Source organism: Apium graveolens, chromosome 6 (assembly GCF_009905375.1).
Source record: "Apium graveolens cultivar Ventura chromosome 6, ASM990537v1, whole genome shotgun sequence".
Taxonomy (NCBI): domain Eukaryota; kingdom Viridiplantae; phylum Streptophyta; class Magnoliopsida; order Apiales; family Apiaceae; genus Apium; species Apium graveolens.
In genome coordinates this window covers 52687124-52713178 of record NC_133652.1, presented here as the reverse complement: position 1 = coordinate 52713178, position 26055 = coordinate 52687124, and the positions used below count along the sequence as shown (strand labels likewise).

At 33.2% G+C, this 26055-nt stretch overlaps 1 protein-coding gene across 3 annotated transcripts; it reads right to left on the bottom strand.

The window, feature by feature from the left end:
- Positions 1-502: 502 nt before the first annotated feature.
- Positions 503-24296, bottom strand: LOC141666587 (ABC transporter C family member 2-like). 3 transcript variants are annotated; one of them, XM_074472661.1, is made up of 28 exons: positions 24095-24296; positions 23215-23623; positions 19938-20116; positions 19291-19330; positions 17629-17785; positions 17136-17250; positions 16978-17058; positions 16841-16865; positions 16232-16288; positions 14972-15037; positions 14243-14317; positions 12389-12496; positions 11277-11411; positions 10655-10761; positions 10462-10555; positions 9437-9604; positions 8668-8808; positions 7647-7847; positions 7281-7379; positions 7018-7170; positions 6384-6769; positions 5587-5767; positions 5089-5412; positions 4182-4938; positions 3937-4058; positions 2127-2372; positions 1458-1887; positions 503-924 (listed from the first exon to the last, which is right to left on the bottom strand). In XM_074472661.1, the coding sequence occupies exons 2-28, from the start codon at positions 23542-23544 to the stop codon at positions 830-832; spliced, it is 4872 nt and encodes a 1623-aa protein (XP_074328762.1). In that variant the 5' UTR covers positions 23545-23623; positions 24095-24296; the 3' UTR covers positions 503-829. The 3 variants fall into 3 exon arrangements, with proteins under 3 accessions (XP_074328762.1, XP_074328761.1, XP_074328763.1); XM_074472660.1 differs by having other exon boundaries at positions 24134-24296; XM_074472662.1 differs by having other exon boundaries at positions 23215-23620; positions 24134-24296.
- Positions 24297-26055: the final 1759 nt, after the last annotated feature.

Here is a 26055-nt window from a genome sequence, read left to right as displayed (position 1 = left end):
TTGAAATGTATAAAATTGAATGGGACGTCCAAAAAAGGAAAGTGTATAGAAATGAATGAGACAGAGGGAGTAATAAGTAAATAAATGCACAAATGCCTGTATTTGAGATGTGTTGTGGATGTACCAAAAGGACCCATTGCGTTCGTTATATAGCTTTAAACTCGCCAGTACATTCGAAACTTCAATTCATCTATCAATGATATTAATATATCGTCTCTACTGTTTGGAGTTCCATCGTTTTGCCTTCAAATATGTCAACTACAGTCAACAACCAAAAGCCTGGTGTTCTAAATTAAACAATTTCAGAAATGCATCGACACGTTAATCTGATTCGGAAGCGATTTCGAAAAACTTCGGCTTCCTTATTACATCGGTAGCATTTGAAGATTGAGTGTAACTATCAAGATAAAAAATACCAGTTCACAACTTATACCTATATATTACATTTAGCAAAACTCAGAACTCAAAATTCAAGACTCAAATCATAAAATCTAGCTGTGTGTACTTAACATGATATTTAAAAGAAAAACCGAAACTCAACAAAGAAAAGGCTTCCAAGTCAAAATTGCCACGCGAATTTAGTATCGGCGGAACCTCTTTACAAAATTGTGTGTCAATATTCAGTTCTCAAGTTAAAAGTTCCTAGATGCAGTGCGTTCATGGCTGTCTTCAGCACAATAGTTTCCCGGTTGGGCAGTACTAGCCAAAGTGACAGCACACGGATATTAATGTAATATTAGAGGAGTGGGTTTTACAGCCGCAAAAGTACTGTCATTATCTAGTTTAACGTATAGTTGTGTAGTTTGCAGACCAAATTAGAATTGCTCTCCTACATTTCAATTCCATCCCAATCAATTGCTTTGTCTTCAAAACCGCTATCCAAATTAAGCCTGCTCCGACCCAACCTACTCATCATCGCAAGGCCTACAAAAGAATAAAATCCAAAACAGAGATAAATGATCATGAAAAAGTCACAAACCATCATATTACTACAAACAAACAGAAGAATACAGTTTACGTCTATAATTCTACCACTATAGTTTTCGCAGATTCTTTTTTCCTTTCCCACACCTGTGATGTTTTATTCGATCAAGTTAAACCTCATAATTTGAGAATTTACATGCACCTTATAATTACTTTTGTAAGGCACGTTATTCCTAGATCTGCGGAAAGTTATGTGCGCTATTCATGCCACAAGTGCAACAAATAAACATTTCACTCTTTTCATGTAAGAACATATTCATTTAGATGCTTGACTTGAACAGTTTGATTGATCATAAGAAATCTCATCACATGAACTGGCTAGGCTTTCTATCCCACTTATAAGTCAGGGAATGGCTAACAATTTTCTCTGACTTAAAAGCTTTTAGGCTTTAACGTATTGCTGAAATTTCAATTTGGAAAGTACACTATGGTCCAGGTAGATCAATGTATTGTAACTACAGATCAGTACGCACCTTCAATCATTTTGTAGAGAGAAGACCACCATCTATCTCTGGGAACGTTGTACTGTTCAAGTGTCTCTTCGATAATTTTGTCATGCTTCCCTTCCAAAACCCCCTGAAGAGTTATGACCGCATCCTTCGTTCTGTTGAGGATATTGTTGTCATCATCTTTAAGTTCCAACTGCACTAGGTCATTTGTTGACGAAGTCAAGCTAACACCAAGAGCAAACTGGGCAGCAGCAGCCCACCGTGATGAGGCAAGCCATCTCCTTTGTCCATCCATTTGCTTTGTCTCTTGTCTCTGTGACCTGTTTTCCCCGTCTCCCCCAAGTACTAAACTGCGCAGGTACTCGGCATTTGCAGCCCCAGTACTTTGAACCATCTTAGAGAAAGCACTTCTCTCATTTTGAAGCAGCTCCTCAGGAGTGTCATACTCCAAAACCTGATACCACACAAGAATAACAGAGTAATACAAAAATCTGTTAAACCAATAATATATTTTACGATTGCTTCAGAGAATTTAGGTAAATTCATGAACAGATTCCTTATATTTTTTTGGGGCATACTTTACTTCCTCTTGTTCCATAGTTTAGAAATACTAAAGAAATTATAGGGACATACTTTACTTCCTCTTGTTCCATAGTTTAAAAATACTAAAGAAAATACTAAGATGTTCCCTACCTGACCAGCATCAAGCAAGAGGATACGGTCACAGTCAATAATGGTATTCAGCCGGTGAGCAATAATGAGCATTGTACAGGATTTGAATTCTTCTCTGATTGTCTTCTGAATGAGAGCATCAGTTCTAACATCAACAGCAGCAGTTGCTTCATCGAGAACAAGAATCTTTGATCTACGAAGCAATGCTCGGGCAAGACTTAATAATTGTCTCTGCCCAACACTGAAATTCTCCCCTGCCTCTGAAACCTTGATAATTGAAAAAAGAAATTTTAATAAATTGCATACATATACTTCTGCAATAAACAGCAAGAAAGCACCGCGAAACATATGTTGGTTGGACAAAGGAAATCTATATCGACCTCTTATTCTGAGCTTGTCCTAGAACTTAACAGACTTGGACTAAAGTTAATGGACCCCTGACCTCAGATTTGATTCACTCCTAGTGCTACTATGTCAAGAATATAGATTACCATTATGCCCTGTTCTTGAGTTGACATTCAGAAAGAAGAGAAAAGGAAAGCAGATCAGATAAACTTCCCAGGTAGTGTTTCCCATATTATTTGAAGGAGATAAGTAGAGACAAGAAAAGGAAGACTTGGTCCAACTTCTCACCAAACTTTTCCACCCAAAAAAACAAGTCCATTGAAGTTAATTTATTTTTATTGGAGAAAAAAATCTCATTTATTAGTCCACGACATAAGAATCTCACCCCTCCCCCATTCACTCGCCTTCTCTTCTTATATTTTTATACTTTCTTTTTTATTGTTCTCTAGAAAAATCAGTGGACAGGCTTATAACAGTTTAACTTTTACAGATTCATAATTGATTCCGTCACTCTAAATTCAGCTTTTATAAACAAGGACCAGATAATGCCCGCCCCCCCCCCCCCCCTAAAAAAAACCAAACCATTTCAGTACAAGAGGGAGAAAACAATTTTACATCTTTTGAACAAGTGAAACATCTCATTTAAGTGTTTAACATGGACAGCCTAGCTAATTTGTATTCTCATATACTATTATTCCACATTGAGTTGACTGCAATATTATTATAGTTAGTTACATGTATGTGATGGTTAATTTAATGAGGGTACCCATAATACATTAAAGTAGGGTTGTCAAACGGATAATTCGGATACGGATCTGACTGTATCCGTATCCCGATCCGAATCCGAAAATATGTATCTGTATCCGAATCCGGAAATATTTAAAGAATAGTATCCGAATCCGGATCCGACGGATACTATCCGGATACGGATAATATCCAGATCTGAATCTGATTTTTAATCAGATTTTTTATTTTATATTAAAAATTGAAAAAATATAGTAAAAATTAAAAATTCAATTTTAAAAATTAAAATAAGAGATAAAGTGATATTATAATATTTTAATTTTTTAAAATTCATTTATTTTTCTTTTCAATATAATCGTTATCTTTAAATTGTTGTACTCAAATGATTTTTTTCTTATATGTCTATAAAATTTGTATAAACATAATACTTACTATATATATGCATGTATATACACATAAACACAATATAAATTTAATATAATATATTTTTAAATTATTTAAATATTTAAATATAAAATATATTTATTCGGATTCGGATATTATCGGATACGAATATGCCCATATCCGTATCCGTATCCGCAATTCTCGGATTCGAATACGGATAATATCCGCTTTGTTTCGGATATGGATAATATCCGTTTTATTTCGGATACGAATGCGGATTTTTCAGACGAATATAGGATTTTTCGAAAAATTTTGACAGCCCTACATTAAAGTTAAAAATCTGAATATGTTTACATACCTCAGCATCCAATCCCAAGGAATTCCTCCGGATGACATCTTTTAGATGAGCCCTCTCTAAAGACTCCCACAAGTCAGCATCATTGTGCTCGCTAAAGGGATCAAGATTAAATCTCACACTCCCTTGACAATATAAAAGAATAAGCATCAGAAAGCATATAACAGATCTGAAGGTTTTATAAGAAAAATAAGAAAAGCTAGTCGGAAATCAGAAAAAGCATATCCAAATATTTAGATATTATATACCTGAGAAAAGAACAGGTGCTTGCGGTATAATACCAAGAACCTTGCGAAGATCTGTCAGCCCAAATTTTGAGACATCATAATCATCGATTATGATTCTTCCACTTTCCAGTTCAACAATCCGGAATAAAGCATTAAGCATGCTAGATTTTCCGGCTCCAGTCCTTCCAACTATTCCAACCTTGTCACTTGGTGGAATCTTAAATGATAAACCATGCAGCACTGGAGGTAGTTCAGGTCGATAACGGAGAACAACATCTTCAAATTTTATGGCTCCAGAAGAAGGCCATCCAGGAGGAGGACGGTTACTTTCAATAATAGATGGACCCTCTAAAGGCAATTCTATATACGTGCCAACACGCTCCACAGCATTCAAACTATTCTCAGCTAGACTTGCAAGTCTCAGAACAGCAGTCAGTAAGCTTGTAATATTTAACGCATAACTGAGAAGTAGACCCATTGAAGAGGCAAAGGCTTCCTGATTTACAGCCCTTCCATTTTGCATAACAGCAAAAGTTGCAGTAAGCCAAATCATGACGCCCCCTAGTGTTTCCAATCGGATCGCAAGCCAACGATTTCCACTCATGTTCACAAGAGTAAATCTAACATTGTTGTCCATTGAATTTCCGTTAATCTTGGCCATTCGATCATAAGCTTTATATGCACGAATAGTCGACAGGCCATTCAACGCTTCTCCAAATTGGGCATAAACAGGGGATCTACTAATGGAATCTAAGCGCTTCACTTCACGTGCTGTACTCTGTCAGGGGTAAGATAATTTATCAGTAGCTAGTAACATTTTAAAGAATCATGCTGCATGCTTCAAATGCTACTGGATCTCTTTTAGTCTCTTAAACTAATCTTTCTAAAAGATTGGAACGAATGAGAAACACTTTAAGTATTCACATACCTGGTAATATAGATAAGCTGCATAGAACACAAGCAGAAGTGGCAATATAGCCCATAGTGACATGGTGCTTAGTATTCCAATCAACACAAAAGTTGAAAGCAGCTGCGACACTTGGCCTAAAAACATATTTACAAAAGGAGCAACATTCCGATCTATGTCCCCTAAATCCTTTGCAAACCTATTTATAATACGACCAAGTGGATTGGTATGAAAGAAGACCATTGGAGCCCTTAGAATAGAGTTAAGCATTGCTTGATGCAACCTTCTGGCTGCATACAGGCTCGATAGGATCAACCAAAACGAATTTGCCAAAGTCACCAGAACCTGAAAGATAGTTAACAAGATATGAGATTTATGTTTTGTCCAAGGGATGAAAATGTCAACTGCAATACATAGTGCTTAATAGCAAATGAGTAATATTAAGTATTAACACAGAAATAAGTAGCAACTAATTTCACTTGAGCGAAGGTAAAATATTATTAAACTATTTGTACATACCTGACAAAATGATAGAAGCGAATATATAAGATTGTAGAAACCTGGCCCGTGGTTCTTCGGTGTACTTTCATCTGTCCAAATACTCAACCATGTGCTACTGAGAACTCGTAATACTTCTGTGGAGACATAACACATGAAGAGTATCATAACTACCCACAACCCTCCCAGTGCATTTTTATACCTGTGAAACAAACAGAGCATTATTGCCAATCAAACTGAATAGATACACTTTAAGATGTAGACCTATATGAACAAGTAGCGTTAAGGGTCTCGAATTCCTCTTAATATGTGACTCACAGCATCCTTGCACTTGTATCAAATGGTTGCATCAATCACAAGTTGGACATTGGATTTAAATATTCCTATTATATAGATCTATATTCATTAGATGGGGACAGTTGAATTAATTATTATTTTGACAAAATTTTTAAATATATAAAAAAAATTCAAATAATTATAGGTAGTCAAGCATCTCAATATAAAATCTGTCAACATAGTGTTACTGTGCCTGAAAATATATCATACATGATCGACAAGAATTGCTACAAGTCTGATAAAAGTAGTGCATCAGTTATTAAATGCATAAATTTCATGACATATAACAGCAGAAAATTGCATTATATATGTATGAACAAGAGAAAGTTACTGTAATGTACTTCACCATATGAACAAAAATAGCTTTGAAATGTTGCATGTCATTTTTAATTTTTACGTATATCAACTATGTTCTTTCAATTATCATCTTCACTATCTAACTGATTGTACAAGTAAATCTGATTAGAAAATTGGTTTCTTACCTTTCCAAGACTTTCAAACTTACAACTCCTGTTTCCCTTTCCTCCTGCTTGATAAGTATCGATTTTCCTTCTTTACTTTTCTTTGTCTGGCTTCCATCTTTAGGAACATCATTTGTCACACCATTAGCAACAGGTTTTAAAGTTTTGCTATCCTTGTCTATACCTTCTTCCTCTTCGTCCACGTATTCTTCCATTTTTCCCGCATTTTCCATCAGTTTTTGGAATAATATGCCATTATTTGACAATTCTTCATAGGTTCCTTCCTCTTTTACCATGCCATCATGAACAAGAATTATTCTATCTACTTGAGAAAGAAAATGTAACTGATTTGTTACTAAAACTCTGGTCCTCCCCCTCAATTCTTCCTTAATGCATTTTTCAAAAACCTGAACATAAAATTCTTTTAGATAAAGCTTGTTATAAAATTATTGTCAATTATAAAGTCAAATACACTATATTATGGGAAAGATACAAGAGTTCAGCAAGAATTATGGGTGGAGATGGGAATCACGACATACGAAGTAATGTACATAGCTAAGTAGGTTGGAAAGAACTTTGTTGATTGAGTGGCAGCATCGAAGAGAAAAGATAAAATCAATTATGTAATAACTAAGGGCAAAGCCCGAGTACTTACCTGTCGAGCCACATGAGCATCAAGAGCACTTAAGGGGTCATCAAATACATACACATCCGAATCTGAGTAAACAGCCCTAGCCATGGATACTCTTTGCTTTTGCCCTCCACTAATATTAACTCCTCTTTCCCCAATTTCAGTGAGATCACCGCCCTATTGTGCAATCAATAGTTTAAGATAACTTATGAAAACTGACCAAAAATACGATAATTATACAATTTATAAAAACTAGGAAAACAAGGACATATTTCTTAATAACTCACAGGAAGCAAATCAAGATCATGCCCCAATGCAGTTACATCTATTGCCTTGGAATACCTCGAAGGTTCAAAGACAGATCCAAACAGTATATTCTGACGTACCTGTAAAAAGTACGTAATGCATAATGATTTGTCACCCAAGAGAGTTATACATAGTATATATATACATTTGCGCCACCTATAGATTTTCTGGATACAAAAGAAGAAATGCATTTTCTGACTATATCAGGTTCAGTGATATTTGCACATAGTTACATAGCATAGAAAGTCCGCATGTTCGATAAAATTTTTTTATTTTAAATCTCAAGTTTAACCTGGTACATCACATGGTAAGACATGAAGTTGATACTAAATCTTTTTGTTACTTACTGTTGCATTGAAGATCCATGACACTTGTGGAACATACGCAACTGTACCCCTGATAACAACACTAGTATCTGCAACAGCAGGAAGCTCACCAAGCATAGCAGATATAAGCGAAGTCTTTCCTTCTCCAGTACTACCAACTATTGCTACTAAGCTACCACAGGGTATATCCAGGTTTACATTAGACAATGTTGGCTTCTCTGACTGAAAAGAGAAGAGCCAAAAGCATACATATAGTTAAGAAGTTTCCAAAGAATTAGCAATTATTACTTTTCAGTTGTATTAACTGCATAAGAAAAATTCAGTACGGCATTTAAGCATTATATAAATGGCACGGAAGTGGCTACTTTTAAAGGTAAATCATACAAGACTTTAACACGTTTCGGGAGAAACTATTTTAAAACACAAAATGTGATACTGCAGGTCTACCTGTCTATATGCTCTGGCTCAATATTCTAGTTTACCAAATAGTAATTACTATATAGTCTCCTCAACTAGTAATCTAATATATAAACATACACAACTAAACTGGGAGAGAATCATAATTTACAAAAAAACAGCTTCCCGAAATGTAATCAGCCAATACTTAGCTTTCCTATAAGACTTGTACCGCACTTTCTTATATAGAGGGTGATCACACCACTTGACTGTACTGTATCACTAGCACATTAAACTTTTGCATCCACCTTGTTCATTTCAATATCTTCTTTCCTCTCTCATTGACCCTAATGACATCGATTTGACTTGATATGAACTGTAAGAGCTTGACCTTGTTATTTTCTCAGTCATGAATGCAGCTAGCGGTCCACATTTCAGTATTTCAACTTAGGCATGGTGAACAAAAGAATTTACATATTTCTGTAAATAAAGTGTATTACATAGCTTGGGGAAGTTGCCAGATATGGGTACAGGGTTTAGATAACTTTTTGAAACAGCTCAGTCATCATGTTACCAATACTAGCCAGTGCAGTAGTTATGTTATCCAACAAATGCTACGTGATTTGCAGAAAATTGAAATAAGAACCTTGGAATCCCAAGAAAAGAAACCATTCTTGATTGAGACGGCAGGAAGTCCTGGTTCAATGGGCGGGTTGGGCAAAAGAATTCTTTCCTCTGATATGAGAAGTTCCTCCAAACGCTTCAAAGATACATTAGCATTTACAACCTGCATAACAAAGACATTTGATTCTGAACAAATTCATTGTTTTTTTTTAATCTTCGCATTAATAGATAATTTCATGTCTATATACAGAGTAAAGGAGCAATGTAGGCCAATATGTATTATATTCCAAAACCCTAAAACTTATACACATAACAGAAGTGAATACAAAATGAGTGCTGTAGATGTGTATAGACCGCAACTGATGCAAACACATTTTTCTGACCCTCTACCAAGTAAAAACATCACAAACATAACAATAAAAAAACGCTAATCAATTTATTTACTTAAAATTCACTATGACATGGTTTTGAACAACTAATACTTATAAAGACATGTTCAACATCAAAGTGGAACTAAAAATAAATGGATTGACAAGAGACTTGTTACAAGCTGATTGATTAAAGCAGCAATAATCATCATGAATAATAAATGCGAAACCCAAATTCAAAAACTGGAATCCATAAATAATATCCTACTATGAGGAAACAAAGTTCACATATGACAAGATCTTCGCAAACAAGAATAAAAAACACCTTGACCATTCTTTATAGAACACCACAAACAGTACCTAAACGACGTTTAAGACTTCAGATTATAATCAAAATTATAATAGAGGCAAGCAAAATCAGACCTGAGTTATTATATTTGGAAGCATGAAAAGTGGAAAACGCAGAACCGCAAACAAAGAAAGTGATGTAAATGCCTTTGCAGGTGTTAGCACCCCTCCAAGTAAAGAGAATAATCCAAATGAAACCACAATCACCAATACTGGTATACTGTTCAAAATAAAACTATTGCACTGCAAAAGAAGAAATAACACGAGTTTTACAAGTTAAATGACAGCACATATAAGAGGCAGATGAGGAAATATACAAAGTGGAATATAATAGAAAGGGCCGCGCTCAAGTGAGAACCAATCCTTAAAATAGAACCTTAGAACCATTACAATACAAGGCGAATTTGCTGCGGAACCCTAAATTTTAAATAGACTATTAGGATCTAAACCTAGATACATGCTTTTTGCATTGTTGTGTAAGCTTAATAATGGTTTCAAAATATAATACATAAACACGACATTTTGCATGTGCAATGTTAACCAAATTCGAACCCTATTAATACTAAAAATAAGGCAAAGTTCTACACCTGAACTCTACGTAGATAGCACATTAATACTACAGAATAAACTACAAAGTGAATTCTGCTGCAGAATGTTATGATCTACACCTAAAATCTTCGTAAATAACACATTAATACTACAGAATAAAGCGAATTCTGCTGCAGAACCCTAATTAATACTACAAATAAGGCAATATTTGCTACAGACCCTAAATTTTAAATAGACTCTCATGAGAATTCTGCTGCAGAAGCAGAACCCTAAATTTTGAATAGACTATCCAAATTTAATTGTTAAAATATCTCATAATTTCAATACAAAATACAAAGTTCAGCTGAAGAATACAAAACTACAAAATTAGGCAAATTCTGTTGCACAATCTAAGATATTTTACCTAAGATGTATCAGTTCTTAGAGTTCTTAGGCTAAGGGTTCTACAAGGAACCTGACTCGAAAATGAAATTAGTTAAAGAGGGAATTTTGAGTTCCAGTGTTGTAACTATTACAGCAATTTATTCTGATATTATGTAACAGCAACATACCGCCCCAAGTAGTTGTGCTTTTCGAAACCATGCCAGCTCCTCACCTCGAACACCCTGAACTTTTGACTGGAAACTGCTTTCCCATGCATAACATCTGAGGTTGTTTTAATACAAAAGTATTAGAGCTCCTTTTCAATTTCAGCTACAATGTATAAAGCAACTCTAGGTGAAAAAATCTGGATATAAATTATACTTTACGGTGTCCATCGCAGCCAATATTTCATTCATGAGTCCAATTCTTCTATCAGTACGTTGTAGCCCTTCCTTCGTCAATTTTTGCATTTTGCTAATAACATATGTCTATTCCAGAAAGTGAGTTCCGAAATATTAGATATACAAGTTCAATAATACTCAAAGAGTTTTGCACTACATCTTCCTAACAAAACAAGGAGACCAATTAAACTTGTTAGTAAATAGTATTAGTTTAGCTCTTGTTACTCGGCCAAAACAGAAGAGTAAAGGGCTCAGATTTACTACAAGAAACTACCAAGAAGGAAAAACAACAGATAATTTCTTTAATACAGTGTGCCGGTATAAGGAGATATCTTAACATCCATGTTCAATCTAGGCTTATATGAGTATCTCAGTAACATATGTAGTCTGTATCTTATTTATATCTTTTGTTAAATGGAAACAATCACCAAACGTAACAGGTAGCAGTGAAGAAAAATGAATTTAAAAAGATTATAAGTGGGCTTTCGAAACAGAACAAGCATTAGGCAATTAAAAGTCAAAATTACAGGCCACTATGATACTGATATTCTAATAATGCTTTCCAATGTACATCAGTAATTAAATGAATATATATACTCTACCTGTATTGGGAACATAAGAACAAGCAATAGCGCACCAAGAAGTGAGGCAACTCCTAATTGCTGGTAGAGAAGAACCATTGCTATGATGATTCGGAAAGGAGCAGACCACAAAGTATGAAGTGACTGGCAAATTTGCTGTTACATAAAATGAAACTTTCAGATATTTCGAAACAAGATAACATGAGCAAACAAGTGAAGAGTTAAAATGTTGCAGACAAGGGACAAATTTGTACTCCTTCAGATACATGTAAAACTCACTGGGATTTATTTGCTTTTAAGACTTAAATAGTATTCTAGACAAAGCAGGCAACTACACCTATTTCAAGAAGAAAAATTACTAACTATTCTTGATGTAGATAGGTATTATTAAACTGAAAATAAGTAGGCGTACAAGTTAGTATGCAGAGTAAATACTAGTGCACACTTCAAAATTAAAAAATACTTATTATCAACCTATAAATTTAAAGTATCGATAAATTCACTGCAAGGGCAGTATTTTGGATTGGTAAGACCTAACAGAGGAAAAGGGTTGAGAGAGAATGAGACGTCACAGAACCCAAAATTAAAACTGATAGATTATACTGACAGCTGCAAATCATTACCGACTTCTATTCATTCCCCAAAACAATAAACAAATACATGTGCTGAATTTCATTAAAACATCATAATCTTGTGTAGATAAGCTTCAGTTTCATGTTACAATGTATCATAATGATCTGGATTTCTTAATTCGCGGATCATTTAGTTACCATCAAGCAAGTGGTAAAAAGGTGAATGAGCTTGCATCCTCATATTATATATAATATAAATATTGTTTCAATATATGCTAAATTAAAATTATACCAAAATTGCCTTGAATTTACACCTGAAATCTTTAATAATAGTAAGGAAAACTTTGGTAAATCTGGTTGTATAATTTTTAAATGTTCCCTCAAATTTACAAGTTGAATAAAGGACGGCGGGGCACTGCAACAAATTAATATTATACTTCAAGAAGCATAAATACACATGTAGTAAAATACAGATCAATTTTTTGAGTTCTAGCAGGTTATCTATTGCATTCTCCATTGAATATATGTACAAATATACATGCCAAAAGGTATTATACATGCCTGGAGTGATTCAGAATCTGTAGTCATCAGGTTGGTAATTTTTCCAGTTGCAAATTTCCTGCGACTTTCATGGGTCAACTTTAAAGATTTGCGGAATACGGCAGCAATCTACAACAGGAACAAAGACAGCTTCAGTCAGACAAAAGATATTTATCATACTTGACTATATTGTTCCTTTCTACTAAAAAAACCTAATTTGACTTCCAGCACTGCATGGAAAACTTATATCAATATTTCAGAATTAGTCGGTTTAATTCTTATATTAAGGAAAATACCAGGGACCCCAAATATTTTCCCAAAAAAATTACCAAATGAACATGCGTCGCAAGTTGAATGGTCATATTCTTTACAAAAATATGGGACCCCGCATGTATACAAATGTGCCCACAAATCAAAACCTGCCAACTCGTATTTGGAATTTTTTTAGGTACCTAGCACTACACTTGTATTGAAACAACTACAAACAATAATGTTTAGGCCCCGTTTGGTGCTGTTACAGACAGCAGTAGCTTTTGGCCATACATGTTCCTCTAGAACTAGACTATGGTACAATATTATAATGAAGGGTCTGAACTCTTAGGCTAGCCCAAGGAAACCACATAATTGCCCCATTAATATATAGTAACTATGCCGAACAAGAGCAACCTAAATTAATTGTTAACAATGGAATTTATATAAATATTTAAGTGTCCGCATGTAACTATCCATGTTATATATTAGAATAGTCTAGACACACACACATAACGTAGTATTTAATAATTAAAAATGTAGATAATCATCAGGGTTATCAAATTTAGTTTGAGGCTTTGAGCTCCTGTATAAGGAGATGTTATTCTCTAATTTTAATCAAACTTGAATTATTTATATTGAGTTATGTAGATTCTCTTGATGAAATTTTTTTATTCATAAGATAGTTATCATGCAATAATTCCCGAATTTCTAATCATAGACCTCATAGCATCAAATTGGTATCAAAGACCCTTTCCTCTGAATTCTATCCTTAGATAGGAAACTGCAGTACATAACAATTTTTACACCCTAAACAAATCCTCTTGTATTGATTAGATTAAAGTTCCTTATTATTAAATTACATGTGTATGTGAGAATTTTTCTCTTGTACTCCTACCTCAAGTAGCACACCCTCTGTACCGGTTCAATTTATAGGTAACAGAGGTTTTTAGATTGTAAAAATTCTACAGGTAGAACTTCAAAGATCTTATTCTAGAAATGGTCTGCTAAAGGCATCAAGTGAATTAGATTATATACTGCATTCCAAATCCACAAATTTTCTAAAGTAACAGTCTTTTTCGCATATCCAGTTTACAACTACATTAGTTTACAAAAACAAATTCTCAAAGCTGGTCACTGCCCACACATTAGTAGAGCAAGGAGTTGGTTGGGCACTGATTGTAAAAATTCTACAGGTAGAACTTCAAAGATCTTATTCTAGAAATGGTCTGCTAAAGGCATCAAGTGAATTAGATTATATACTGCATTCCAAATCCACAAATTTTCTAAAGTAACAGTCTTTTTCGCACATCCAGTTTACAACTACATTAGTTTACAAAAACAAATTCTCAAAGCTGGTCACTGCCCACACATTAGTAGAGCAAGGAGTTAATTGGGCACTGATTAAAAGCCCTGTTAAACACGACTGCTTACTTAAGAGGTACCACCTCCGTAATCGTTTTTTGTTGTTGTAAAATATTAGCAGGGCATGTTTGACTTTGTCTAGATTAAAAAAGCAGTCCAGCATAGAAAAGGAGGTCAAATAAACACATATTAATAATAAGCTCCGAAAGAGAACCAGTAAAAGTACTCAGTAACTGCACTAATGGCTATTAAAATAATTACCAAAGTTGCTCGAAGGCGGTAACCGACACGCATAACATTCTGAAAATATTGAGCTTCAACCAGCACACCACACACCTAACAAATTTATTCGATCAAAGTTAGCAACATATAAATAAATGAACTTCTTTTACAAGAACATAATGACGTATTCATGGACCGGAAAACAGTATAACGAATACGCAATCTGGAAATAACCTACATGAACATTCTAACTTCCTAGTAAAAGAAATCTGCTGTGTATATACGTAAGACAGTGAGTCGTTACAGCAGTAAGATAAAAAACCTCCCTGAAATATGAGTTCGAGTGATGCCATATGTAGTTTGTTAAATATATATATCTTTTTAAAAACATATATTTTATTTAACAAGATTTTAAGTAAGAATACTCAATCTCCACATACAACTCAAACGCAAAAACAAAAGTTCAAGTTAATCCCCATATAGTTCCCAAAGTAAGCAAATTAATAAATTTTATTGTTTAAAAGTATTTAATTACTAATAAGTAAAAATTATATAACACATCATGTATTTCTTTTATTCGGTACAATATGGAGTTACGAAGAGATGCACAAAATCATTTACAATGTGAAGCCTCGTTCCATTTGTAGCTGGTAAAACAAAAATGCCATGTTTTCAAAGAAAATTGGTTCCACACACCCATGAATAATAGTTAACTACTCTTAAAAAGTTGAGAATATTTCCATGAAATAAATTTCTGGCATTACATACCACTCCAACAAAAATTAAGAAAGCATAGACATAACCGATCCAAGCTGGCTCCCTGTTTTGCATAGACTGCAAAATAGCATAGTCTAACATAAGCATGGTGACCAATGAATTGAATTAACAGAAAAACGTTCAGATGCTCCTTCAGAAATACAATATATTAGGCATTAAAGAACATCGCTAAGCATCAAAATCAAGAATTTTGAAAAAATAAATCATATGCATAATTGTGAGTGCAATTGTTCAGCTATTGTCTATAGTAAATCGAGCAACTCCCTATTCTTCATATCCATTGCTCTATTTTATTGAAATTTATCCAAATACAAGTGCCACTCAAGGAGCCAAAAAAATCTGTTGGCATTCTTATTAACAGGTATAGTTTTTCTATCTAAGCAAATTATTCCCTGCAGGCCTATTCTGGTGCTTATACTTGGCAGCTTGCGTAATCATATGGTTAATTTTAGCTCTGTTAAATTTTGTACCAATTACGTAAGTTGTTCTACTATATTTTTAGGCAAACCTTGCATCTTCTGCCTCTTGCTTTAGAGACTTTAAGAGCTAACAGGAAATTGTCATCTCAAGGAGCAAAGCTTGCAATCAAAAGGATGCAAAAAAAGACACAGTTGTGCATGAGGGAAATATTAATCAGAAGATTTGCATGTGCTGATATTCAAAATCTTGTAAAGCACTAGCACAACTGTGTATTGCGATCTATCTTCATGGACCTTATTTTAGAAAGGTCTGCCTCTTTAAGAAAACTGATCAGCAATACTTTTGCATTACAATATACATTTTAATTATGATTATCGTTCATTCATTACATTTGAAGAAAGTCGGCTGCATTATCAAGTAAGTGATAGCAGTTGGATCGTGATAATAAAGCAAGATAGCACAATGGGCTTACTATGTTCATAAAGAATATGCATTTCATTCAATCTTAATATAGATGACCACAACTGACTTTTGAAAAGCTAATATTAAAGTTCTTAAAAATAACAGATGTAAACTAATTGGAGTTACTAAAGGAACTGCAAATTAGTTGAACAATAATAATACTAAATAAATCGAAACTCAATCACAACATTTGACATAATAGCTGGAAAAACATGTGGCTCATCCTAATAAAAGAGAATGATTCTAAAATGCCAACTTGCTACCACATAATTATATATTTGTCCAGTTTCCTCCCATGAACAGTTACTAACTGGATAAATAAGAACATACTATAGATTACTTCAGAAACATTCATGCAATGAAACTGACCTCCAAGAGTCTGTTTAATAGCATCGGTCCAACGAACTGGGAAAGATCATTACCAATCTACAATATGGCAAATAAAAATTAATAACTGACAGAAATTCAAACATAAATCTTAAGTTTATACATACTCTAATCTGGGAATACAAATTATGCAACTAAAGAAACGAAGGTCAATCATAAAAAATGGTAACTGGAAACTATAAAATAAAAAAGGCTCGGCAGAACAGAACTACAAAATTTACAGTCAAGAATATACAATAGTATTCCTGGCAATTTGGCTTGGTGGAACCCTCGCACCGAGAAAAGGCCCAACGTTGCACAGGTTTAATAAAAAATGCCCAAAATGGTCCAGCCCAGTATTATGGCCCAAAATAGACGAAGTCGCGTCTTCGTTTCTTTTTATTTATAAAAATTAACAAAATACAAATCAAAACATATCATACAGCCAAACCCAAAAGCACCTTGGTAACAAGATATTAAGGGTCTGAGTCTTAGTGGTGACAAACGTGCAGGCGAATATTTAAATTTCTTGTAATTGGCCTTGCTTGAAAAGATTACATATATATAATATTTGAAGATAAGAATTATAATAAACATGGCCGAGAAAACTACCTTCCAGAAGCCTCCCCACCAGAATCTGCATATATAGACAAATGTAATCAGCAAGAAGGAATTATACTCCAGTCATTCTTATAGGAACTTCCATGACTAAATTATTATGAAACTACAAAACATCTGATTATTCATACCTTCCCCCCAAACTTCTATTCAATGCTCTCAATAGCCATGGTTTAGGCTTGCGAGTCTCCTCAGCCCAACATTTTTGGAACCTAAAGAATCAAACTTTATCATGATACAAGATAGTTAATGATGCTAACTAATATTTTGTAAGGGAACATAAACACACTTGTCATTCAGTGTTTCCGTCTGATCCCAGGTATCCAGCTTCCATATATCCCTTTCTGTTAAAGGTCTTTTATAGCCGAGTTGCATAAGGGGATTCATCCAGGAGAAGATGATGTCTGTAGTATTAAGGCAGTATGCATATTAGCCAAGGTGAAGTAATTATGTGGCAACTTAACCACACACAAAAACAAATAAAAAATTGCAGTTAAGTGGCTAGATGATCAAGGTAATATATATCCATGTCATGTATAGCTAACTTAGTACATTATGTTAATGTAAAAAAGTGTGACATGACATCTTGAATAAGTTTGTAAGAATTCAAGAACCATTTATCTGAGATGATATAGGCTTGTAGAAAACTAGATATCATATCTCTCACGCAATCGGAAATTTCATACAAGTGATATATATCTTGTGAGGGCATAAGCAACAGTCTGGTCAAAAGAATGAGCAATTAAAATAAAGCTTTGGTAATGGACTCAATAAGCACGTACTTGAAAATATGTTAACATGCCTCTCAGGACAGACATACTCTCCAGCAGGAAGTTCTTCATATTCATCTTTATCTGCAGACTCGGTTTGGACGGGTGAATAACCCAGGTAAGGATCTAATCTGGGGATATACACAAGCAACAGAAGTCCAAATAAACCCTACAACAAATCAACATCATAATTTAAACTGATATTCATACTTCCAGAAACAAACCATCTGTTAAAGCACAGCTATAAATTGCAATTCATCCCAAGTAAAAACTGATTTGCTCATGCTCATCGATAAATATCTCTTGTGCATATCAGACTATTCCCGGACCTAACATCCTAAGAATCATTTCGTGGTCTTAATTAAGACTGGGTCTTACACCAGATCAGTTATCTACAGCGCCATAGTTATGTACCTCAACAATACAAGATAAGGACTTCTAGTGCATTATAAGAATATGATAATTCAGCAAGTCATTTATACTATATTATTAAATCCTAAACATTAAAAATTTGGTACTTCATCGGTCGCCCCGTTACCTTTTTTTTGGTACCTGGGCTTCATACTTAATTTAACTACTTGGGCCTAAAATACAATATGAACACATCTTAAAGACCTTATTTATACTAAAACAGGCCTAACTCATTCACAAACCTATTCTGGAAAAAATAACAAAAATAACCGATTTTTTAAAAAAATTAACAAAAATAACCATTCTGAAAAAATGGTCAATTTTAGCCGAATGAATACTTCATTGTCAATTGGGTATCCCAATTTGTATAAGATATTCCACTGGTAGTTGGGTATTTCATATATGGGATATTCCCCTAGCAGTTGAGTTGGGTATCTCATATAAAGTGTATACTTGAGTATCCCATTTTGGCCAATTTTTGTTAATTTTATATGAATATATGCTAAATTTGTCCTTCACCACCTATTCTAATTATCACACTAAAAACACATATAACTATTTGATTAAAACATATCTCATGGCCCTATTTATTTTTAAACATATCTTAACGGACTTAACTATTTCAAAAGTCCATTATAAATTAAAAAAATTGCAACAAAAAGAAATATTAAAGATTTAAAATATAGAAGAAAAATTAAAAGTTACCGGCGCGATACTTGGGTTAATTATTTAAAATTCCATTGTAATTAAAATATTTAAAACAAAAATTAGTATTAAAAATTCACAAGATTCAATTGGTAACTACAGGAGAACTGCAATCAAGTCTTCTATTATGTTGTAGAATAAATTGTTTATAATTTAATGTTTTATATTTTCCTCCAAAACTTGGCCTAAGACATCTACTTCAAACTATTAACATCATAGTCAACAGATTTTTCCTACTCTGCTCTGCTGGTAATTTAAAATAATTTCGGATTTCAAGAGTTTTAATACTACCTATGTCCCAAAATAGTAGCCACTTACTTTTTGCACGTAGTTTGGGGTTAATAGAAAACATTATTCAGAAAAAGAAAGTTCAAAAAAGAATATGTGAAGCTATCTTTTTCATGCATTTTAAAGTACATGCAAAAAGTCAAAGTGAGTAATAATTTGAGACAGAGGGAGTAATAATTTAATGATTTCTGCACTTCCCAATAATCTTCATCATCCCTCGCTCAAGATATAAATAATACAAATAACATGAGGATTTCAGAAGCATCTTACCTGGATGAGAACCTCGCTGAGATAAAGATATACTGTAAACCTGCAAGCATAAAGTAAAGGGAAACAATATAAAACTGAGAATGACATAAGACGTTTATTACCGGAAAACAAAACCGACTTACCTTCTCCAACTATGCTAACACCATACAATCATTTTACCAAAACTATATACATGTTTAAAAAAATCAAAACTTGCCGCTCACTGTATATAAATGTTAGTTCCCACTAAAATTTAATATTTAGACCTCTCTATATAAATTGGTTGCTGATACCATTTATTTTTATTTTTCTACTGTTACGTAAAAATAACATGACAATTATATGTAGTTAATACAACATATGAAAGCACGAGACTCGTCCTTGCTTATGATCAGTACTAAATGGGTCTTACTAATAATCTGACTTGCAGCATTGTCATTTACATATATAATAACCTAGACACCCAAAGTTTGGCAGATAACTTAAACAATACTCTTGACAGATGTCAAAGATTGCAAAAGCAAAACATGTAGGCGTGTCAAGTATTTTTCTATTCCTTATTAGCTCAAGTATTTATAGAAAAAACATAATAAGAAATATTTTCGGAGACAAACAAAATGGAACAGAAGCAGATAAGGTTCGCAAGAAATATAAAAGATGGTACCAACCCGGTGTAAAAATCCCTCATAGATAAAACAAGATTTAGCATCACAACATCCCCCACCAAAACATAGATGACTCCGAACCTAACAAACCAGCGGAATTCATGAATGTAAACTTTCGTTTCCACACATATCATGACCAGCATTGAACACCATGCAAGAGCCTTAATAATCAGGGAGACAATCTGCAGGTATAAATATATTAAAATATATTTAGAACTGATGTTTCAATATTTAACAAGATAGCCGCGCACTTGGTTAATAAAACAACAAGAAAGGCATAAGGAGCTTCCGCAAAACAGATGTTGCGAAATTCAGTAAAGACAACTTTGGCTTTGTTACAAGAATGGAAAAAAGAGAATGAAAAGCTCCCAAGAATATACGATTTCGGTACATGTAAATTCCCACATATTCCCTTTGAATATAAATATACAATCCTCAACAGTAGAACAAACATAAGTCTCTTGCACAGAAGCAAAATAAGCGAGATACAAAATTAACCAAATTTAATGTATTATGTTAATCATCTCAACATCTTTAACTCTGTGTTCCCGAGTTATAGAAAAAAAAAGAAAACAATTGAAAATGGATTATATTACTTTCTTTCCAATTCTTTCATAACGTGAGAAGAAATGTTTTGGAACGAATGCACAAAGAATTTCTTCCCAAATTTTAAGATTTCTTTTCATTTCCTTATAAAAATGTCATTCAGGTTCAAGTTAGAGAAATTAATATTTGATTCCTTCCTTTCTTTTCTTTCCAAGAAAAATTCTGGAACAGTGTATGAATGCTGAATAACCAGTACACGGTGGTAAGATAAGAGCAAGTTTATAATCCTCAAGAAACCTAGTGTAATACTATGTAAAGTATTTCTACAAAGAAATACTCTTATTAAAGCCAATACAGCACTTCCGAGGTAAAATCCACAGAAATACAAATTTTCCTAGGACCAGCTGTCGCAGAATTACCCAAACAAATCTGCTTGTATGGTCTTCAAATTTGATCTGAATAATGCTACTTAAGGATGCTTTAACTTAGACTACGTCTACACTTCTGCCATCATTATACCTCCCAAAGAGTTAGAGAAATCACAGTACAGGTCCTTAGAGCATCTCTAAGAGCCTCTTTACTTTGGCTCTTCACTCAAAATATAAGGAAAAAGTGTGAAAATGCAACTCCAACAGGATCTTAGTGGCTCCTCACATCACTAAAATCTCCATTTCTTCTTTTATTTTAAGAGGTACATCTCACTCTTAACTTATATTTATAAAATAACAATCTCTTCACTTTCTTTCTCTCTCCCATTCTTTTATTCTTTTGCAACTTCCGAACAGGCATGTCTTTAATTGTTTGTTATATTCTCTCCAACAGAAAAAATAGTCTTTTATATTTCGTTTATATTTCGCAATCTCATCGTACCTCTCTGAGTATTCCCATTCTTAAAATAACCTCTAACAATCTAGACTATAGGGAAGAGACCATGATAGCTAATCAAACATAACCTGACATTGCTTTTAGCGCGAGATGTTTCAGAATCAACTACAGCTCGTATTCTTACTGCAAAAATTTATTTTGCGGATTTGAGACTAGGCAACGACGTGCATTCGTCTCGGTTGTGTTCAGTTCAATTCTCTACGGAACTTGGACGGATGATTAATTCTACCAAATTGGGTACAAAGGTAGTACCGGAAATTTAAGTTCATTGTACCACTAGATGGTCAGCTTTATCAAATATTCACAGAGAATTTGTAAAAAACCACAATAAAAAAATCCTATATTTATCAAATATTTACCAGTTCATAATTATTCAACTCTAATTAATAGTATATATTATATGAGCTTATACATAAATCTTGTTACATCTAAGCCGAGTACATTGTAAATATAAGAAATCTAGTCCCCTACAAATATATTTGCTTTCCAAAACAAATTTAATTTTTGGAAAGTAGATATAAATTAGAAATTAATATGGTAGACATTAAATTGAGGGTACAACTATTTTTATACATCTATAGCGACAAAAAATTAAAATTTTCATAAAGATTGACTTACCTGATATAACTAAAACACCTAATAGTCTAATACAATAATCACAATTAGTTATATCCTTGAACAATACATATCCAAAAATATAATACCAGATAAAAAATATTATTATACTTGTAATATATTTAACCTTCAAATGTCTTCCACAATCCACACATGACTTTTTTAAAATGAATATGGTAGCAGTCAATTTAATGTACAAAATCAAGTGTAAAAGAACTGTAAAAATATCTTCTTAATTTACCTTTTCTTTTAATGTTCAACAAATTAATTCCTCTAGTTAATTATACATGCACTAATATATTCATAAACAAGTATAATGGCAAAAGTAACCATAATGCTCACATTAAAGATTATTTTGTAAAATACTATAGAACTACATAATACATATGTTTCTTAACCTAAAACATTAATTTCCATCATTGATAGTCATGTTTTCATTTGTACCCTATGTTACCTGGACTCATCTGTGTTGACTGGTACTAAAACTTTTAAGTTCAGAATGATAAAAGGCCTTGCAACAACTTAGTTGTAAAGACTAATGCCCATGAATGACTCTCTCTCTCTCTCTCTCTCTCTATCTATCTATCTATCTATCTATCTATCTATCTATCTATCTCTCTGTGTGTGTGTGTTATCCTTTAATTCTATGCTATGAATATGACATATATAATCACATGTTAAGTTTTATTGGTAGAAGACGCTGTTTTTTAAAGATGTAAAATGAGCTGAGAATATATAAAATTTATACTCATGTTGAGCTTATATACCAAGTCCCCGCACATAACCAGTGTTCAGTTTGGATCCACAACAATGAATCCGAATCTTTATTAAACTAAGGATTCGGCATTTGGATCTACACCCCCGTACCCAAGTTCGTTTATTAAACTAAGGATTTGGCATTTGGATCTACACCCCCGTACCCAAGTCCGTAACTAGTTTACATCTTTTTTTCTATTTTCACCTACTTGCATATTCATTTCATCCTAAGGATTTGTCACAATTTATTTTACATGCCCAAAATGCTTACGGCAACTGAAACCATATAGCCAGAGTAACATAACTAAAGACGAACTATTAGGAATTTGTAAAAAGCTCTGCATAACGTATAAAAATGACACATGATACATAACCAATTTACATACATATGTATCTTACACTTACCTTGAGAGAGTTTAGCATGTATAAGCATGATAGAACTATACATGACATATATTAATATAAACAGAAAACCCACCTCATACGGAGCCAAAGTAGTCTCTGCATCTAGATTGACTACAGATATACCCATGACCAATCGAAATAAAGGCTCGGCGGTGCAATAGGCGGCGATAAGTCCTAACATATAATTGTAGTATTTTGAATTCAACTGAAACCTCTGAACAGTCAAATCTTTCATGATTCGCCATATCCGATACAAGCACAGACCCAAAAGAGCCAGATAAGAGATAAAGACCACCATAGAGTCGGCACAAGGTGTATAAGCTCCAAATGCATTTTGCACAGCTTCAGACCACACTCCATTTGACACCGGACGGCAATACCAAACTAATGGCCTAAAAGCCATCTTTACTCGTACAACACTTCTATCCACTACAAGCACATCACTCCCTTATGTACCTTCAAATTATTGATGCAGTTCACTACTGCAAAATTAAAAAACATCTTTAAACAAATTTCTAAAAAATACACCTATGCACTTCAATCCAATTTCACAACATGGGTGACAAAAAAACAATAACAAAGATTTCATACTGTAATAAACTCCTACAAGCTACAACCACACAAGTTGTAACTACAATTTTTATCAAGAAAAAACAGATATATGTGTCTGTGTTAAAACCCGAAAACAAGTAAGCTGAAACATATCATCAATCATATGTTTGGTCTCCAAGAAAATTAAAACAAAAAGAAATATAGCTGTAAAAATTTGACAAAACCACACAGAAAGTACATACAACTACCAAATAAAAAAAAACAAATAAAGATTCAATTTTTATTTATACCCACCAAGATAAACAGCATAAAACAATAAAAAAATCAGACAAAACACAAAATATAGTACAAAATACATAACACGCGCACACACACATCTAATAGCTGAATCGAAAATATACCAAGAACTGCAAAAGAAGAAATAATAAAAAATGGGTCACCTAATATGTGGGGGAAATGAGAGAATGAGAAGGAGATAAAATGAAGAGTTTTGAAGGGTGAGAAAAAGAGACAAGAAAGTATTAGAATCTCCGTCCCTCGCAACTTTACACTACCCTCCCTTTTTATTTTCTTGATGAGGGGGTCCAAATTCCAATATAGTGGCTGTTCTCTCTTTTTAGTGATGCCAGAATCAAAGCATCAATCCATCATGAGAGAAAAAAGGCCCCAAATGTCACTATTTTGGGTTAAATCACCCTCAATGTCACTTTTTGAACTTTTGGCCCCAAATATCACTTAAAAACTGTTTTTCGGGTGAAATTTTTAAAAATAGACAAAAAAACGCAGTCTCGTGTTCAGTTTTTCTATCACATTTTTTTTTATTTTTTTATATAAAGGGAAAACGCAGTTTCGTTTCGTGTTTTTCTTGAAAAACGTGGTTTCAAATCGAGTTTTTGCTGAAAACGCAATTTCATAATCTTTTTCGGTAAAAAACGCAGTCTCGTCTTGAGTTTATGGATATAAAAACGGCATTTCAAAATGAGTATTTCGTAAAAACGCAGTTTTTCTCAGGATGCAAAAAAAAAAATTCAAAACGCAGATCCAAAATGAGTTAATATGAGAAACTCATCATCAGATTACGTTTTGCCTCCATAAACACGAATTGAAGTTGCGTTTTTAAATTTTTTTGGGAAAAAAATCAAAACGAAACACGAAATCGCGTTTTTCATTAATAACAAAAACTTCACCCGAAACTACGTTTTGAAGTGACATTTTGAGCCAATTATTCAGAAAGTGATATTGAGGGTCATTTGAATAAAAAATGTGACATTTGGGGCCAACACCCCTAATTATATGCGTATAATGCACGAGATTTTTTATAAATATTAATAATTGAAAAAGTGATTACGACGAACAATTAAACTTCAATAAATAAATATTATTTCGAAATACTTTATTATTAATCGAGAATAAAAATACCTTATTTCTGTTATGTTGATGTCGGGAAAAAATATTTATTTGTCGAAATTATTTGTTTATTAAATATTCATTTATTGAGATTCTACTGTACTCCCTTTATTTGTATATTTTTTTATCGTAATTTTTTTATCGTAATTAACCCGCAATTGCTACCTTTCAAGTGCATACTGGGTAAACCCACGGGCTCACACAATAGCCTGCAAATCACCGCATTTAAGCAACAGAATCTGGCTCAGGAGACGTGATCATAAATTTTCCTCCCGTGATATTCGAACCTGATCAAGAGAATAGTTATCCCCTTTTTAACCTGTAGTTCAAGTTATTTTTTCATTTCTTATTTCAACATAAATTTAAAGGTGATTCTCAAAACTACGCCTATATTTATTATTTCCAAATTTTGAATTTTTAAAACTTAACTCTATTTTTATTTTTTAATATATTAAATAAGAATATTCGGTAGAAAAATTTATCTAGCTAACATTTTTTTATATGCACAATTTTTTAAAAATGAACATTTAATATGAAGTTTAGAAAACCGGGAAGGGTAGTAATTGTTGCTGGGACAAAATGAACATTAGATTTAGAGCATCTAGCTGTATAATTTAGGCTAAAATTAAGAAATCAGTTTATCCTTGGCTAAAATTAAGAAAACCTTGTATATAAGGAGATTAGAACCCATAACCTATGGTTGTCAAGTTACATGTCACTATCATTATAGTACCATTATACTACATATATCATTGATTACTTTTTAAACATCTTATTAGATAAATCACACTGTCCTTTTCAATCATAATTTTTTTTCATTACTTTAACTTCAGAGTAAATAAAATATTGCTTTACATTATTTATTTAACGCCATTTTTTTAATTTTCATAGTTTAACTTATATTATATCTCCTTCTATATATTAAAAGAGGATTAGGGATAAATTGAGACATTTT